Source organism: Callorhinus ursinus, unplaced genomic scaffold, assembly GCF_003265705.2.
Source record: "Callorhinus ursinus isolate GAN/ISIS: 27379988/994484 unplaced genomic scaffold, GSC_fseal_2.0 scaffold9, whole genome shotgun sequence".
NCBI lineage: Eukaryota > Metazoa > Chordata > Mammalia > Carnivora > Otariidae > Callorhinus > Callorhinus ursinus.
This window is the reverse complement of record NW_027397071.1, coordinates 18,627,280-18,644,026: the sequence shown is the minus strand read 5'-3', so window position 1 is coordinate 18,644,026 and position 16,747 is coordinate 18,627,280. Positions and strand designations below refer to the sequence as shown.

General features: G+C 38.2%; 1 protein-coding gene across 4 annotated transcripts in view; it reads left to right on the top strand.

Moving 5' to 3' along the window:
• The window catches only part of SNX7 (sorting nexin 7), a 107,267-nt gene that overhangs the window by 40,915 nt on the left and 49,605 nt on the right, over positions 1–16,747 (top strand). For all 4 annotated transcript variants that reach the window (XM_073896259.1, XM_025872265.2, XM_025872267.2 and 1 more), the window contains one exon: positions 1,261–1,347. In XM_073896259.1, coding sequence (XP_073752360.1) covers positions 1,261–1,347 — 87 coding nt within the window. The remainder of the gene's footprint in view (positions 1–1,260; positions 1,348–16,747) is intronic.

The window sequence follows — 16,747 nt, the reverse complement described above, 5'->3', positions numbered from 1 at the left end:
CATTTGGGTTAGAGAAAGGAAGGGGTTCCTGATAGTAATGGCAATGAAACATTGAAATAAATATAAAAGATCTGTGATAATTAGCTGAATTTTCTATTGATTTCTTTGAAAATACAAGAAAGGTTTATCTCTTTTGAGTGTTTTAAGAGTGATTCCACCAGGCACAAAACTAGACTGAGTAATTTTCAGGATGCTTTTTATCCTTAATGCCTCTTAGTTCCCAAATTTAACTATATTTATAGGTAGGTTCTTAACCTTCCTCTGAAAACCCCTAACAACCTGCGCCTCATTAAGGCCCTTCTCTTGTATGCCCTGCATTTCTACTCTTTCTGGTTGAATTGTTCACTTACCTGGAGCTTGTTTTCATTTTTCTTCCTTAACCTGTTTAGGCCACTTGTGTTCATTATCACAATTTTATTACTTAAACTAATATTGTGAAAACCAGCGAAAATGAGTACAAATAAAATGAGTCCTTGGGTTCATAAAGCCCAAGGAGCATGTCTTGGAAGAAAAGTGAGTCACTCGGGGAAAGACATTGTAAAAGACTGGCAAACATTATAAAAGGTGAAGGTGAATTCTGCACTCAAATTCCTTCACAAGGGTGTTTTAAAGACACCAAAACATGAAATGATTATGCAAGAAAACAAGATGGAGCTCCTCTCAGTTGGAGAAGAGGCTGTGATTTCTCATCAAAAGCTTGGCTAATTGATTAATATTGATATATTTTAAGCTAAGACAGAGTTTCAGAATGTGAGTGCACACTTCAGTTTTCTGATTCCCCACTGTAATTAACTCTTTGATTCACCATGCCTTGGCATTGGGTAAGTGGGCTACCAATTATTACAGACATCCTAGGTGACATGGCCCATGTGACATCCCAACTGCAACCACTTTACACTATAGCATGTATTTTCAGTGATTTCACAGATTTTTTTTTGTTTGTTTTGCTTTTTTGTTCTTTTTGAAGAACTGTGTATGTCTAGGGTGTTCCATCAAGAGTTGTACATAAAATACCTAACCCAGTAAGATGTGTATTGGGAAAATGAATAAAAGATTGGGGGGGAAGTCTCTTAAATGCTTGCTTTCAGTTTAGCTTTTAGAGATTAAAAAATTTTTTTTTTCTTTAAGTCATTGTATCCCCAAATGACTGATGACTTGGGGGAAGAGATGCTATTTATATTCTAAAGTGTATATTTTTTGTCATACAAATATTATTAAACCTCAGTGCAACCTATCCCGACCTTGTGTTTTGATATGAAGGGTGTTATGAAAAGGAGAGACCAAATACAAGCAGAACTGGATTCCAAAGTGGAAGCTTTGACGTATAAAAAGGCAGATACTGATCTGGTAAGTTTTTAAGTTTCTTGATATTAATCATATAGATAGAATTCATTGTCTTAAATTTTTATTAGCGTGTAGAACTCCATTGCGTGCTTGTTTTTAAGGATTCAGCAAATGATACTAAACTTTCTTCTAAAAACTGATTGTACATTGAGTACCCATTGAGTACATTGAGTCCGCAAGCTCAACAATGATGCTTTTCTGCTTTTCCATCTTATATTTTGTCTCTTATTATGAGTAAAGTTTGAAGTTAATTTTTTTTTTAAATTAGAGTGTTAGAAGAAGGTCTGGAAAGTACCTAGCATTGTTCCAGAAGGTTAGTAGATAAATCCATTTTTTGCTCGTTTTATAAGGTTTTTATACAAAAATAAGTCAATGTTCCTGTACAGTTTTCCCTAGTTCTTGTCAAAACCTTTAGAGAGGAAGTGTCTTTGCTTTCAAGTTTCGTCCTTTCCTTGCAGTAGATTTTTATGGAAAATTTCAAACATAAAAAGTGATATAATGAATTCGTATACCCATCACTGGGCTTCATTCATTTCCAACATTTTGTCTGCCTTTCTTCATCTGTCTCTTTCCTCACCTTTTTTCTGAAGTGTTCTCATGCTGATTCCAGACACTGTCGTATCACCCACAATATGTTAGTATTTATATTTTATTGTCTTTGCATGTCTTCAGAGTACTACTTTCAGCTTGGAATTATTATTCTTGTTTTAAAATTGAGAAAGAGGCTTTGAAGGTGGAGTAACTCTCCTAAGTTCATATAGTTCTTGAAGCAGAAGTAGGCTCAGAGGTGGTGATATCACTTGCCTTCCTCAGACTGTGCTGCCTCCCAGAGAACAAGTATAAAAGTGGGAAAAATTGAGTATTACTTTGGTTAACGTCTATTGAGTTCTCTATGATCCTTTTTAATGTAAGGATTTTGTTTAGTATTGAGTACAATATTGAGTATGCTTATGGCAGGTGCATGGGGAGTTCTTGAAACCCTCCATTAATCCTAGTATCACAGCCCCCATCCCATCCTGGCTTGGGGTCAGCCTCCCTCTTCTCTGCTTTAATTTACTCCCTGACTTTAATCATTTTCTAACAAGAGATATGATTTTGTACTTACTGGTTTTCTTTGTACTTACTATCTTTCTCTCTCTCCCTGTCTATAATCTAAGCACCTGAAAGGCAGGAATTTTTTATTTGATTCCCGAAGTGTTCTCAGCCCCTAAAACAGTGCCAGAGTTATTGTGTAGCTGCTCAATAAATATTTAGTGAATAAATGAATGAATGAAAATTGCAGTGATTGCTCTGATTCACAAAAATACGCTGAAGCTTAAAGCAAGAAGTCTCTACAAATTCAGACTTTGTGTAGAACATCGAGCCTTCACCAAGAAGTGACTATGAATTATCCTCATCTTCCTTGAACTATTTTTGTTTTTCAAACTCAAAGTTCTTTCTCCTGGATGGAAGGTGAATGGGCAGTGGTGGACTGCAGTGGACAGAGTAGGAGAATGGCATCTGAGAAAGAAAATAATGGGAAATGTAAAGCCAGTGGAACTAATGCTCAGTGGGGAAAATCATGTTTGCCATTACCTCAAGATGAGGAGAAAAAAAGAGGAAACCCAAGGTTAACCTTTTCTTCCCAACAGGGAATGTGTGTGTTTGGTGTGTGTGTAAATTTAAAGAGTCCCTTGGAAAGAACAAAAAAGAGTGGGCACATGTACAGAAATTATAATTGTATCTTTTGAACTGTGGATTCTTTTTGTTAGGTAATTTTTAAAGATACTGAAAAATTAGCAATTAGATAAAATTTGCCCTTGACTAAATACTAGATAAAGTACAGGATTTTAAAGTTTCAGGAGAATAGTTACATGGCTTAAAAACCAAGCATCTGTTCAGAATGGTTTATATTCATATTTTAAATTGAAAGGAAGAGTAATTGAGATTGTTCCAACCACAAAAATACAGGAAAAAATAGCTTGGGCCCAAATACGGCTAGGCTTTCCCAACTCAACTAAAAAAACACATTTTTTTTTCATTTGACTTGCAAATATTTTGTCTTTTGCTCTATAAAAATTTCCTTGATATCTCATTATAACCTAATGATCCATCTGTATTTATGATTTCATTTTATGTGTATGTGTCATATCCACTATAAAGTATTTTTTACCTAGTTATCTGCTATGTTGTAGGATTGGAGAAATTTGAGACTTTAATTATCTGCATTATACTCTGTAAGATATTTTAAATTAAGATTTGAAACAGACACATTTAACAGACGTTGCAAATGGGTTGTTTTTTTTTTTTTTTTTTGTTACCCATCAAAACAGATCCTTCCTAAAATGTATAGGGACTAATTTAATGATTTATGAATGGTACCATTTACGTTTTCAAGCAGTTTATTTGTTTACAGACCTCACTTCCAAATCCCTATGTGTTATGACGGTATCTTTGGGTGAAACTGTCCAGGGTGACTCTCAGAATGAACCTGCCATGATTGGTCACAGAACAACCAGAGGGAAGTTGCTTAGAAATATGCAGGATAGGGTCACCATGGAAACGCGCCCTTGTGAGGTCCTTCTAAGGAGCCATCCTTTGCAGTCACCATGGCGACCCTGGCAGAGAACTGAATATAGCAATCTAGCCTGGTTGTTTACCATGGCAACTCAAGCAGGGCCACTTTGGAGACAACCCTGGGGCCATTTCTATGGAGACCTGCCGGGGCTGCCTTTAGAAGCCCCATCAAAATCACCTTTGGGTGGGATGCTATGTGCAAACCCAGCAAAGCAACTCATAATAGAAAGCTCCGTGAAATGAAGCTTTACCAAAAAGGGCAAAAACTAGGAGAGTTATAATTATTGGGTAGAAATGAGCAGAGTTGTAATATTCCAGAGGTCCTTTTAGAAATATCAGGTGACGGTTATGTGGGCTTCGTGGCACACAGAAACAAGGTTCTGGACTTTTACCTTGCCTGTAATTTTGTAAATGCTGTAAATTGACAATAATGGTAATGTTGTTAGTTTTTCTCATCACACAAATATGCCTACAAAAATTATGTGTTTGCCTGCAAACTAAAAACAGTGCTTTAGAGTGAATTCTTTGATTTATTATCTGGGTAGTTGTAAAGTGGTAGCTTCTTAGAGCTTGTGGTTTGTAGTTCTTATCTCACAGCAATAAAATACATCGTTTTAAAATGACCTAAACTCAGTAAAGACTTTTAGAATACCCATTTGAAGTCAGTTCAACTGTTTATTTGGTTTTGACATTTAGGCTTTGGAATTAGGTAGAGGTAGGATCCAATCCTAGCTCATCTGCTTATTAAGTCTGTGACCTAGGACATGTTTCCTAACTTCTTTTAGCCTTGTTTTATCATGTATAATTTGGGGGAAGTTATTAGTACCTTTCTAATAGAATTGTTCAAGGGTTAAATGGTACAGTGCAAGTCAATTATTTGAATCCTAGTAAGCACTACATGGTTGTTAGCTGCTGTTATTTTGATGACTTTATAGAAGTAATATTTGAGATGGCTCCCATAAAATGACTTCAGAATTTTTCCTTGAAGAGCAGGGAGCATATTGCATGTACAGTCAGTATTATGAAAAGTAGCAAAAGCTCAAGAAGCATGCTAAACTGAGAAAACTAGGTTGATGTATAGGGAGCAGGTATACAGGAGATAAGGAGATGTGGCTATAAAGATAGGCCACAGTCAGGGAGCCTTGTTGTCTGTCAGGATGAGGAATATGGACTTGATCCTTCGGGCAGCGTGGATCCAGTGGGAGCCTGAACTGAAGAGGTAGTTGGGGAGTTACAGAGGGGAATAAATTTGAGAGAGTTGTAGGTGGAAGATAGAATCCACAGCAGTTAAAGAATGAAGGGAAGCCAGTGTTTCAAGTTGTTAGTGACTCTTTCCATCTGTAGCTTGCAAGGAGGGCAGATAATGAATGGCTCTATAGACTGAACTATAGCATATAAAATGGAGGAAAAAATGAGAGATATGCAACTTTTTGTCATGTTAAGATGACCTTTAAGGTAGAGGTATTTAATGAAACCTGTCGACAAATGTTGTTGAGGACCTACTGTAAGAGAGACACTATTGCAAGCAGTGGGGAGATAGCAGTCAAGAAAAGCAGGCCCTCATTCTAGTGGATGGAGACAATAGCAAACAATTAATTAAAATTTAAGTTGATTGTCCTATAATGATAAGTGCGGAGAAGAGGGAGTGTTTGGGAGCAGTGAAATTTAAAACTGGGGGTCAGGGAAGGTCTTTTTTTTTTTTTAAAGATTTTATTTATTTATTTATTTGAGAGAGAGAGAATGAGAGATAGAGAGCACGAGAGGGAAGAGGGTCAGAGAGAGAAGCAGACTCCCCGCTGAGCAGGGAGCCCGATGTGGGACTCGATCCCGGGACTCCAGGATCATGACCTGAGCCGAAGGCAGTCGCTTAACCAACTCAGTCACCCAGGCGCCCCGGGGGGTCAGGGAGGGTCTTACCAAGAAGGAGATCAAGTAAAACCTGAAAGGGGGGAGGTCTTGAACTCCATGAATATCTGGAAGAAGAGCATTTGAGGTAGAGTCAGTAAGTACCAAAGGGTAAATATGCCTGCACGGTTCAGAAAAATCATGGAGACTAATGTTGCTGGAATGGAATGAGCAAGTGAAAGAGTTATAGGAAATGAGGTCAGAGGGATCCGATCATGAGATCTGGTCTCAGTGAAATAGGAAGAGAACAGTTGAACAGAGGAGTAACACCATCAGATGTAAGTCATGAAACAATAACTGTTCTTGGGAAAGACAAGAGATGGTATGTATGTGGTGTGTGCATGGGATAGGAGAACACCAGTGCTGGAGACTTGACTACCTCTTACAATCCCACTGGACCAGGGTGGAAGTGGTGTGAAGTGGTCAGATTCCAAATATATTGTGAAGGTAGAGCTGTTTGCTATTTGGACATCTGTAGATTGTGAGTGGGCAAGGATGATACCAAGGTTTTTGGACTGAGCAACTGGAAGGTAAGAGTTGGCATGAATTAAAAATGGGGAAGACTTCAGAAGGGACAGGATTAATGGGGAAGATGAAGAAATCAGATTTAGACATTTAAAGTTGATGTACCTATTAGATATCCAAGTGGAGATTTTGAGTACATATAAAAATCTGTATAAAAATCCAGAGGTCAGGTCAGGGATCCAGCTGGGAGATACATATTTGGGAGTTGTTAGCAGATAGTATATAAAGCCATGAGATTTGCTGAGGATGTGTACTAACAGATGAGAAAAAAGAGGTCCCAGGACTTAATGGGACTGCGCCATGGCATATTCCAATATTAAAAACCAGAGCAGGATTAGCTGGTGAGGAGAAGGAAAGGAAATTTCTATGCTTTGGCTGGTGGTAAATGATGGAATCAACACAATGAACTCAACAAATTTATTTAGGGTCATTCAACTTTTTAACCACTTCTCCATTTATGGGGAATTTATAAAACAGCTTGATACAGAATAATTAAGGTAAGTATAGGTAATAAAGTATTTCTTTTTTTAAAAAAGATTTTATTTATTTATCTGACAGAGAGAGAGAGCACAGCAGGGGGAGCAGCAGGCAAAGGGAGAGGGAGAAGCAGGCTCCCTGCTGAGGAGGAAGCCTGACTTGGGGATCCATCCCAGGACCCCGGGATCAGGACCTGAGCCGAAGGCAGACACTTAACTGACTGAGCCACCCAGGCACCCCAATAATAAAGTATTTCAAGAGAAACTGAGAGTTGTATTATGTGCTTCAATGAAGAAGATACTCAATGAAATAGATACTGTTCAGTCAAAGTAAGAGAATTTCTGACTATAGAGATAAAAGCATAACAATAACTGAGATTATGAGGAAAATTCAGATATTTTGAAGAAACTTGTGGTTTTTGCAGTTTCGTTATTAAGTTTTCAGAGTCAGAGCTTCTGTTTGAAAATGCTTATTCACTTCGCTGCTTAACTGCAAGATAAATAAGGTTCATCTGTGGTGCTAAATAATGCTGCATATCCATTTTATTTTTGTTTTTATTTTTGAATGGATGATTTATAGTTTTCCACTCAAAGCAGCATTCAGATATAAATGAATATGAATACATTTGACATTTAGCAATATGTGCATAGAATCTGAGAGTTGGATCTAGATATAATGCCATAGCTGTTTAGCAGTATATTTATGTGAGGAAAAAAATGCATTTTCATAAGATCATTATGATCTGGATTTGCATATAGCCACATTCAGTAGATGCAAACAGATACCAAATTTATTCAAGCTGGTCTTTGCTCTGTATGACTTGCTATTTTTGAACCAGTATTTTACTCTTGTCCTCAAATAGTGGCTATTAATCTTCAAATGTTCTTGATAGTGTACTAAACACTGAACAAAGCAAGATTGGCTTTCCTCTAAGCTTCTAGGAAATGATAGTATTGACATAACTTTTTTTGTGTGGTGGGGGGGAAGAGGTCACCTCCACCTTTTCTCGGATATTTATTGTCCTACCTCTCTCCCTTGACCTTTTACAAATTTATTCCTTTCTGTATGCCTCATTTCTTAGTATCTGTTTTCCTCTCTTGGCTTCTTTTTTGTCTGTTTGCATCTGTGTCTCTCACATACACACAGGTACACACAGGTACCTATATGACACTCATCCAGTGGAAGGAAAAGGGACTTTTTTTCTCATATATTTCCTTTTATCCATTTATTCTGGAAGGCACTCAGCAGACTTTTCCTCGTTTCTCACTAGCCAGAGTTGTGAAAAGTCCATGATCGAGTCAGTTACTTCGAGTGGGAATGTGACCATCAGAATTGACTTAGATAAGCCAACAATATGCCACGTGATGCAAATACCAGGAAAAAAACCAGGGCTCTTTCAGGTAGTAAGGGGAGTGGAGAATGGATTCTCGGTAAAAAACTAAGAGACACGTGCCGCAAATACACAATGTACCACGTATTGGAGTAGTATACCACAGCTGCGTGGGAGTTAGGGACGGGAGAGTGGGGGAGGCTGTAATCAAAAGGGCCCTCAGCAGCTTCTCCTCCCAGAACAAAGTCCCTGCCAGTGCCTAGAATTCCTGTCCCTCTATACCTTCGCCAGCAGGCCTCTCATTCAGGGCATTGTTGGTTTGAGTGGTTGTGCGGGGGCGGGGCATGTACTCCAATTTACATAAACTTGTAAAGGAGGCTAGTGGATATTTGAGCCAATGGTAAAACATCATGTCTACCCTATGAATAGGAGTCTGTTGAGTCTGGGATCTCCATCTGAATTTGTACCATATTACTTTCCCCCTCTAACATTTATTTTTATGCTCCTGGCACTTTTATGTAGAGCTGTCCCTGAAAAGTATTTCATACAAGGTCTCAAACCTAATTGCAGAGTTGCATGTAATTGCAACCACAACACTGTGCTCCTTTGTAGTTTTAGGCAAGTTACTTACGTCCCCCTTGCCTCAATGTCCTCGACTATAACAGTTGGGGGAATGTCTTCCCTAGAGTGTTATTAAATCAGCATCTGAAAACCTAGTCCAGTGCCTAACTAGAGTTAGATTGTAACTATTTTTATAAGCAATACTAGAAGAGCTTTCTTTGAAGTGTGTGTTGGATGTTTTATTCTTCTAGAGCCAAGTTTAAGTGTGGCTATAGTTTTGCTTCTTGGACCTTCACAATGTCAAAAATATATATTAAGAAAAAAAAAAGGCAGCAGTTCGCTTGGCTGAAAAGTGACTGCTCCCAGTGACCCCACTTAGTCACTCTAGGTAATTGAATAGATACTTTAAAACGTATCTGAATTTGTACAATCAAGAAGTTGTGTTTTGGACTCCATGGGATTATTTTAACTAAACTGTACTTGGTATTATGCCATTGATTTATAATGAAGGACTTTTTAAGAAGGGGAACCATAAATCCCTTTATGATAAGCATCAACAGCACTGACTACATTTTATTTTTCATTTATGATGACTCTTGAGAAAAGTTTCATTTATCTCTCAGCATCAGCAATAGGATCTAATTTCTCCTGAGCCATTAGCTTTTTTTTTTAGCATATACACATCAGGTTTTATACCTGATCCAACCCACCCTTTACATTAGTTACTAGACTATTAAGAGCCCCAGTTCAGATCCAGTTCTGTTTGGCAACTAAGTGTGTCTTTTGTGTGTCATCCTCACCCTTGGCTTTAACCATGTTTTTTCCCTACTTTTATTTTCCTTCTGCACTAATGCCTTTATTTACTTACAGGGTTTAAGCTAGTTGTAGAGTATTAACTTTTGAAGCCATTTCAAATCTAATATGGAACAAGTGAGAAACATCAATAAAAAGAACTAAAGTATTTCAAATCAACTAAAAGATCAACACATTTTTTATAACATATTTATGACGAGAAACCATGTTTTAGTCACTTTTTTTTTGAATCCACAAACACTAGCATGTCTGTTGTGAACACAAATTTGAACGCTGGCTGGCTCATATTAACTGTTACCAAGAAAATTAGGAGATATCTGAAGGTGAAGTGAGAAACTCGTATGACCTCCAGAAATTTTTACCTATGAAATTTGCTTAGGGAATGTATTACATCTTAATGTTTACTGATTTGAGAAAAAGAACACATAAACCTACAGTCTTGATGAATAAGGCTTGTGTATGCTTGTGGTGGGTGAGGGCAGGAGGGAGGAGACAGTGGAAGACTGTAGAAAAACAGAGGCAGTGTAACATTGTTGTAGATGATTTTCTAAAGGAAGATTGTTAGCTCCGTGTCTTTCTCTCCGAACATTTTTTCCCCCACTGTCTTAACTGCAGCAGAAAAAGTAACAAATGGATAAGTGAAAGAAGTGGTTTAAAATTCTAGTCCTTTCTTCTCAGGATTTAAGAAATTCTACTTAACGGTGTCCTTGTGGATTTGTGGTTTGGTCTGTGGAGTTCTGCCCACCATAGATATAATAGTTTAAATAGCTGTCCCATAAAGAAACTCAAAATAGATTCAATTTCCTTTTAATTTAGACTTTTTGTTAATAAGAAATGTGTCCCTCAGGGTCTGTCTTACATATCTCTTTCACTCCCGGCCCGGCCTAGGCCCTCAATAAATATTTGATTATGCTTAGAGCAATAACACACTGGGAGTCTGAATCCTGGAGAGGGCTCTGATTCACTTTTACTTAACTTGTGACCTTAATCAGACATTAATTATTCTTTATCCATGAACATATAGAAATAATGCTTACTTTGAAGAAGATTTTTTTGAAGATGAATTAATGTTTATAAATCTAGAGCTTGTGTCAGTAAAAATTTTGGTAAGTTAGAGGAAGAAAGTATAAAAGAATAATATGTTAGGGAAGATATAATGGTACCATAAAACATGTTATTTAAAGTATGAATCATTTAAATAGCACTATTAAAAATAAAAAAAAATTATATTTCCACAAAGAATAGAACCAGTAGTTTTTCTTCCAGCACAGTGCTGGATCACTAAGTTAAGTGCATTTTGATTTGTTATATTTCTAGGCTTTGGAAAGGAAGCATTTCCTCTCTATTAAATCATAGTCAATAGGGCAGTAAGTTTAGGAAGAGATACCCTTTGAATGGTCAAAGCACCATTCAACTTTCAAAGAGTTTCTAGACCCAAACTGGTGCTTTCCATTGTCTATGGATATTTTGCATCTATTTAGTACCTGTTGTGTGCCAGGCACTATGCTAATCATTTGCATATATTATTCAATGTATAATGCTACAAGTTCGGTAGTAGTTTATTCCCATTTTGTAGATGAGAAAATCGAAGCCTAGGTTGTCAGTCAGCCAAGAGTTATTAGCTGCTTCCCACTCCAAGCAGTTGGCTGGGGGGAAATTGCAGGGATGGAGTCCGACAAAGCCCCTATCCTTAAAGGTGATTACAGTCTAGTTGGGGGATACTGAAAAAAAGGAAAAAATAATAAATGACTATGATAATTTGATAAAGAAATAAATTTAATAACAGTAAATTTAAATTAAATTAAATAATTTAATAAATTATGACGGGACTGAACCTGGGCAATTCGATAGAGAATACCAGGAAGGGAAGAGAAGGCCTTTCTGAAAAGGTAACATTGAGAGAACAGGTGAATGCTGATAAGGGGCAATCATTCCAAGATCCGTACACAAGTGTTCTAAGAATCCATGCAAAGCTCTGAAATGGGAGCGAGCTCTGCACATTCCAGGAGATTAGTCACAGCTAGTGTAGCTGGAATATAGAAAACGAAGGGGTGGAGGCTGGGGACGAGGACCTAGCAAGCAGGATAAAAACACGTAGGTCTTGGGTTTTATTCTAGTTGCTGTGGGGAGCCACTGACAAGTTCCAAGCAGGGAAGACTTACGATGCAAAATGTTGTGTGCTTGTAAGTTTGGTATTTTTTAAATCTTGAATTGACTTATAGAAAAGTTCTAAGTACAGCTCAAAAATCTTTTTTCCCCCCTTGAACCACTGGAAAGTAAATTGCAATCCTTATACTCAGGACTCCTTGATGGTGCACGTTTCTTACAAACAAGGACCCTCTCCTACATAGCCATAATACAACTAGCAGTATCAGGAAATTATCATGGGAACATAACTTTCATCTAATGCTCAGACCCCATTCAGATTTTGCCAGGGTTCTGTAATGTTATTGACAGCATTTAGTTACATGTCTTCTTCAGTCTGTAACGGGTCTTTCATCTCTCCTTGACTTTCATGACCATTACATTTTAGAGGCCAGTTACTGTGCAGAATGCCTCCAATACCAACTTCTTTGGTTTTTCCTTATGATTAGATTTAAATTATCAATCTTTGACAGGAATATTGCTCAAGTGATGCTGTGATCTTTTCATTGATCTCTGTCAGGTAGCACAGGATTTTTATTTGGCCCATTAATGACAATGTCCTCTTCAATCAGTTGATGAAGGTGATGTCTGCCCAGCTTCTCCACTGTAAAATCACTCCTTTCCCTTTGTAGGTAATAAACACTTTGTACAGAGCTACTTTGAGATTGTATAATCTTACCATTCCTTATCATACTTTAAATTTCCAATTGATTTGTGTATGTGTGTTGTGTGTGTGTGGTTGTGGTTTTCTATGTTAGTCAGTAGGTCCGTTACTATCACTGTGTATTTTGATATGCAAATTACTCCCAATTTGGCTAATAAGGCAGTCTTCAAGCTGTTTTTTTTCCCTTTTGACATGCTCCCATCATTCTTTCTCATACAACAAAACATTCCAGGCTCTTCTTATTCTTTTCTTGTCCTCAGTCCTTTTTCTAACAAGCCCTAGTTACTTTCTTTTTTATTATGTTAATGACCACACATTACATCATTAGTTTTTGATGTAGTGTTCCATGATTCATTGTTTGCATATAACACCCAGTGCTCCATGCAGAACGTGCCCTCTTTAATACCCATCACCAGGCTAACCCATCCCCTCACCCCCCTCCCCTCTAGAACCCTCAGTTTGTTTCTCAGAGTCCATCGTCTCTCATGGTTTGTCTCCCCCACCAATTTACCCTCCTTCATTTCTCCCTTCCTGCTATCTTCTTCTTTTTTTTTTTTAATATATAATGTATTATTTGTTTCAGAGGTACAGATCTGTGATTCAACAGTCTTGCACAATTCACAGCGCTCACCATAGCACATACCCTCCCCAGTGTCTATCACCCAGCCACCCCATCTCTCCCACCCCCCAACCACTCCAGCAACCCTCAGTTTATTTCCTGAGATTAAGAATTCCTCATATCAGTGAGATCATATGATACATGTCTTTCTCTGATTGACTTATTTCGCTCAGCATAATACTCTCCAGTTCCATCCACATCATTGCAAATGGCAAGATTTCATTCCTTTTGATGGCTGCATAATATTCCATTGTGTGTGTGTGTGTGTGTGTGTATACCACATCTTCTTTATCCATTCATCTGTCGATGGACATCTTGGCTCTTTCCATAGTTTGGCTATAGTGGACATTGCTGCTATAAACATCTGGGTGCACGTACCCCTTCGGATCACTACATTTGTATCTTTGGAGTAAATACCCAGTAGTGCAATTGCTGGGTTGTAGGGTAGCTCTATTTTCAACTTTTTGAGACACCTCCATACTGTTTTCCAGAGTGGCTGCACCAGTGTGCATTCCCACCAACAGTGTAGGAGGGTTCCCCTTTCTTTGTATCCTTGCCAACATCTGTCGTTTCCTGACTTGTTAATTTTAGCCATTCTGACTGGTGTGAGGTGGTATCTCATTGAGGTTTTGATTTGGATTTCCCTGATGCTGAGTGATGTTGAATACTTTTTTATGTGTCTGTTGGCCATTTGGATGTCTTCTTTGGAAAAATGTCTGTTCTTGTCTTTTGCCCATTTCTTGATTGGATCATTTGTTCTTTGGGTGTTGAGTCCCTAGTTAGTAGAAAAAATTATATTTAGAATACAGTATCTTGGCAGTAGGGGCACCTGGGTGGCTCAGTCAGTTAAGCATCTGCCTTGGGCTCAGGTCATGATCTCGGGGTCCTGGGATTGAGCCCTGCTTTGGGCTCTCTGTTCAGCGGGGAGCCTGCTTCTCCCTTGACTCCCGCTGTGATCTCTCTCACTTTCGTTCTCGCTCAAATAAAGAAATAAGATCTTTTTTTTAAGAAAGGAATATAGTATCTTGGCATTAGATATGTTTGTTGCTATTGCGGTATCAGTAATTCCAAGACCTGAGTGGATAGAGATAGAGAATATATATATGTGTGATCAGACATACACATATTTTTATTTATATTTATTTGTCCATATATATATTAAAGAAAGAATTCATACCAATGTCTCCAGTTCAAATTCAGTATTGTAAGGGTTCACACTAGTTTTCTTTCTTTCCTTACTTGTAGTTCCCTTTCTGACAATGAAAAACAGGTTCCCATTATCCTTCATATATCTACCTCTTTGATCAGTCCTCTGTTTGTAACCAATCTTAACATAGGTCTTGTCATCTTTCCTAAGTACCTCACTCCACATGGATTTTGCAGCCTACGCTGGGCCACACCCATGCAAGAACACCTTTACACTCAAGGATTCTGTTTCCCCATGCCAGGCCCCCCTGCCCCCACAATAAGACACCCTCTTCACCCTGCTTGGGCTGTTACTTCCCACTCCAGACCACTTTTTGCAGGGATCATCTTGCCTCCCTTCCCCCACCATCATGGACACCAGCTTTGCTCTGCCCCCCCCACATAAGTTTCAGGACTGAATTGTTCAAGAAGAGAAAGGGAAATGGAAGAACTTGCAGTTGCTTTCAGACCTCACTCTGTTTCCTGCATGGGAAACAAAAAGACCTGCTGAGTCCAGTGCAGTAGGAAGATGATGATGGCATAAACCATTGTGGTCATCATGGAGATTTTGATAAGAAAGGTTAGGTGATTTGTCCACAGTTACACAGCTAGTTAACCAGCAGAGCCAGACCTGTAACCTGGTACTGCACACCCCAGTCTCTTGTAAATACTATTTTTTTTCTAATGGGTGAGTCAGAAGCCCAGAAAATTTGAAGACAAATAACAATTATTTTCTACTAAAATCAAAACAGAAAGGAATTTTAAGAGTTTAGTGCTTTCTCCTTTTATCCCCTCCAAAAAAATCATATTTAGAAATCATGATACATTAGAAATTTCAACTTGAAAACACTTTGGAACATGTAGAGTTGTTGATGATCTCAGAAAGTTGAAATTCTTTTTTTCTTCTTATAAGGAATTATTATAGAATTTTATTTTACCAGGTCAGAATGTAATGCTAAAACTAAATGATGATGATGATGGTGATGGTAATAGCTATCATTTCTTAAGCACTTTCTTTGCTTCTAAGTGCTGTATATGTGTTATCTCATTTATGTTTCACACAATACAGTGAGGTAGGTACTATTAGTTCCTCATTTTACAAATGTGAAAACTGAGGCATAAAGTTAACTGGCTCAGTATTGCACGTTGGAGTTGTCGAAGCAGGATTCCAGAAAGGGTGCTATAAACTTATTCCAATTAGATTAGATTAGATATAAAACTATATTCCAGGGCAACATGTGAAAAGATGCTTATCAACATGCTTCAGATAACTAATATCAATAAGTTAGAGTTTGCATGGGTGATAAATTCTATTTGCCATTCCTGCTGCAGAACATTAGTGGTGATTTTGAAATATTCTGTCACCGTGAACTGGCAGTTTTCATGGTATTAATTTTAGCATAAATTGACCTGCTTTGCTTATCTCTCAGTAAAAAGAGGGTGTGAAATGAATTAAGGAGGCACAATTTCTTCCCCAGTGTGTGTCAGTGGTTCTCAATAGCAGTGTGGCCTGGGAAGGGGTAAGAGTTCAGGATCAATGGGGCATTTTTCAAAATATACCAACTTTCAGAGGTTCCGCCCTGCCAAGAGACCCTCTGATCTAGAAGCTTTTAATTTAACATGAGTAAGAAAGAGGACAGAGAAATGCGTTCAAAACAAATCTTTCATGTTTTAAAAGAGCTGGTGCAGACGTTCATGGATTTTGCAGCCTACGCTGGGCCACACCCATGCAAGAACATCTTCACACTCAAGGATTCTGTTTCCCCATGCCAGGCCCCCCTGCCCCCACAATAAGACACCCTCTTCACCCTGCTTGGGCTGTTACTTCCCACTCCAGACCACTTTTTGCAGGGGTCATCTTGCCTCCCTTCTTTCTACCAGGAAAATGCTAGACACGTTATGGAAAGTCCATAAATGAGGTTGCAGAAAGGGCATGCACACACACCAGTTATGGTCATCATAATCACATGTAGAAATGCAAATGTGAGCCCCCCCAACACAAGTTTTCCAATGAAGATCCCTCACGAAAAGATGAAGTTTTTGTCCAATGTCAAATTTTTATTTTTATTTTTTAAGATTTTATTTATTTATTTGGCAGAGAGAGCGAGAGAGCACAAGCAGGGGGAGCAGGAGAAGGAGAGGGAGAAGCCGACGCTCCGCTGAGCAGGGAGCCCATTGCGGGGCTCGATCCCAGGACCCTGGGATCATGACCCGAGCCGAAGGCAGACGCTTAACCATCTGAGCCACCCAGGCGCCCCTCCAATATCAAATTTTTAGTTATAACATTTAGATTAACTTAGTTATACACATTTAAGATCACATGTATGTATGAATGTGGAGTTTTCTAATATTAAATAATATTAGAATTAATAATTAAATAAATTAAGTAATATATCAGTGTAGAATAGAGTTTTTCCACTCACATGCATCCTCAACATTTCTTTTGAGTCATCTAACAGTCCTTTTTAGTTGGAAAAGTTTGTATATTCACACAGTTCAACAATCAGGAAAAAGGAACCCAGATTCCCTATTTCTGTGCCTTTCTTTTGAATCCTTACGTGATACGTCCCTACAGATATTACCTCCAACCATCGGTACTCATTTAGATGACATAGGAAACTTC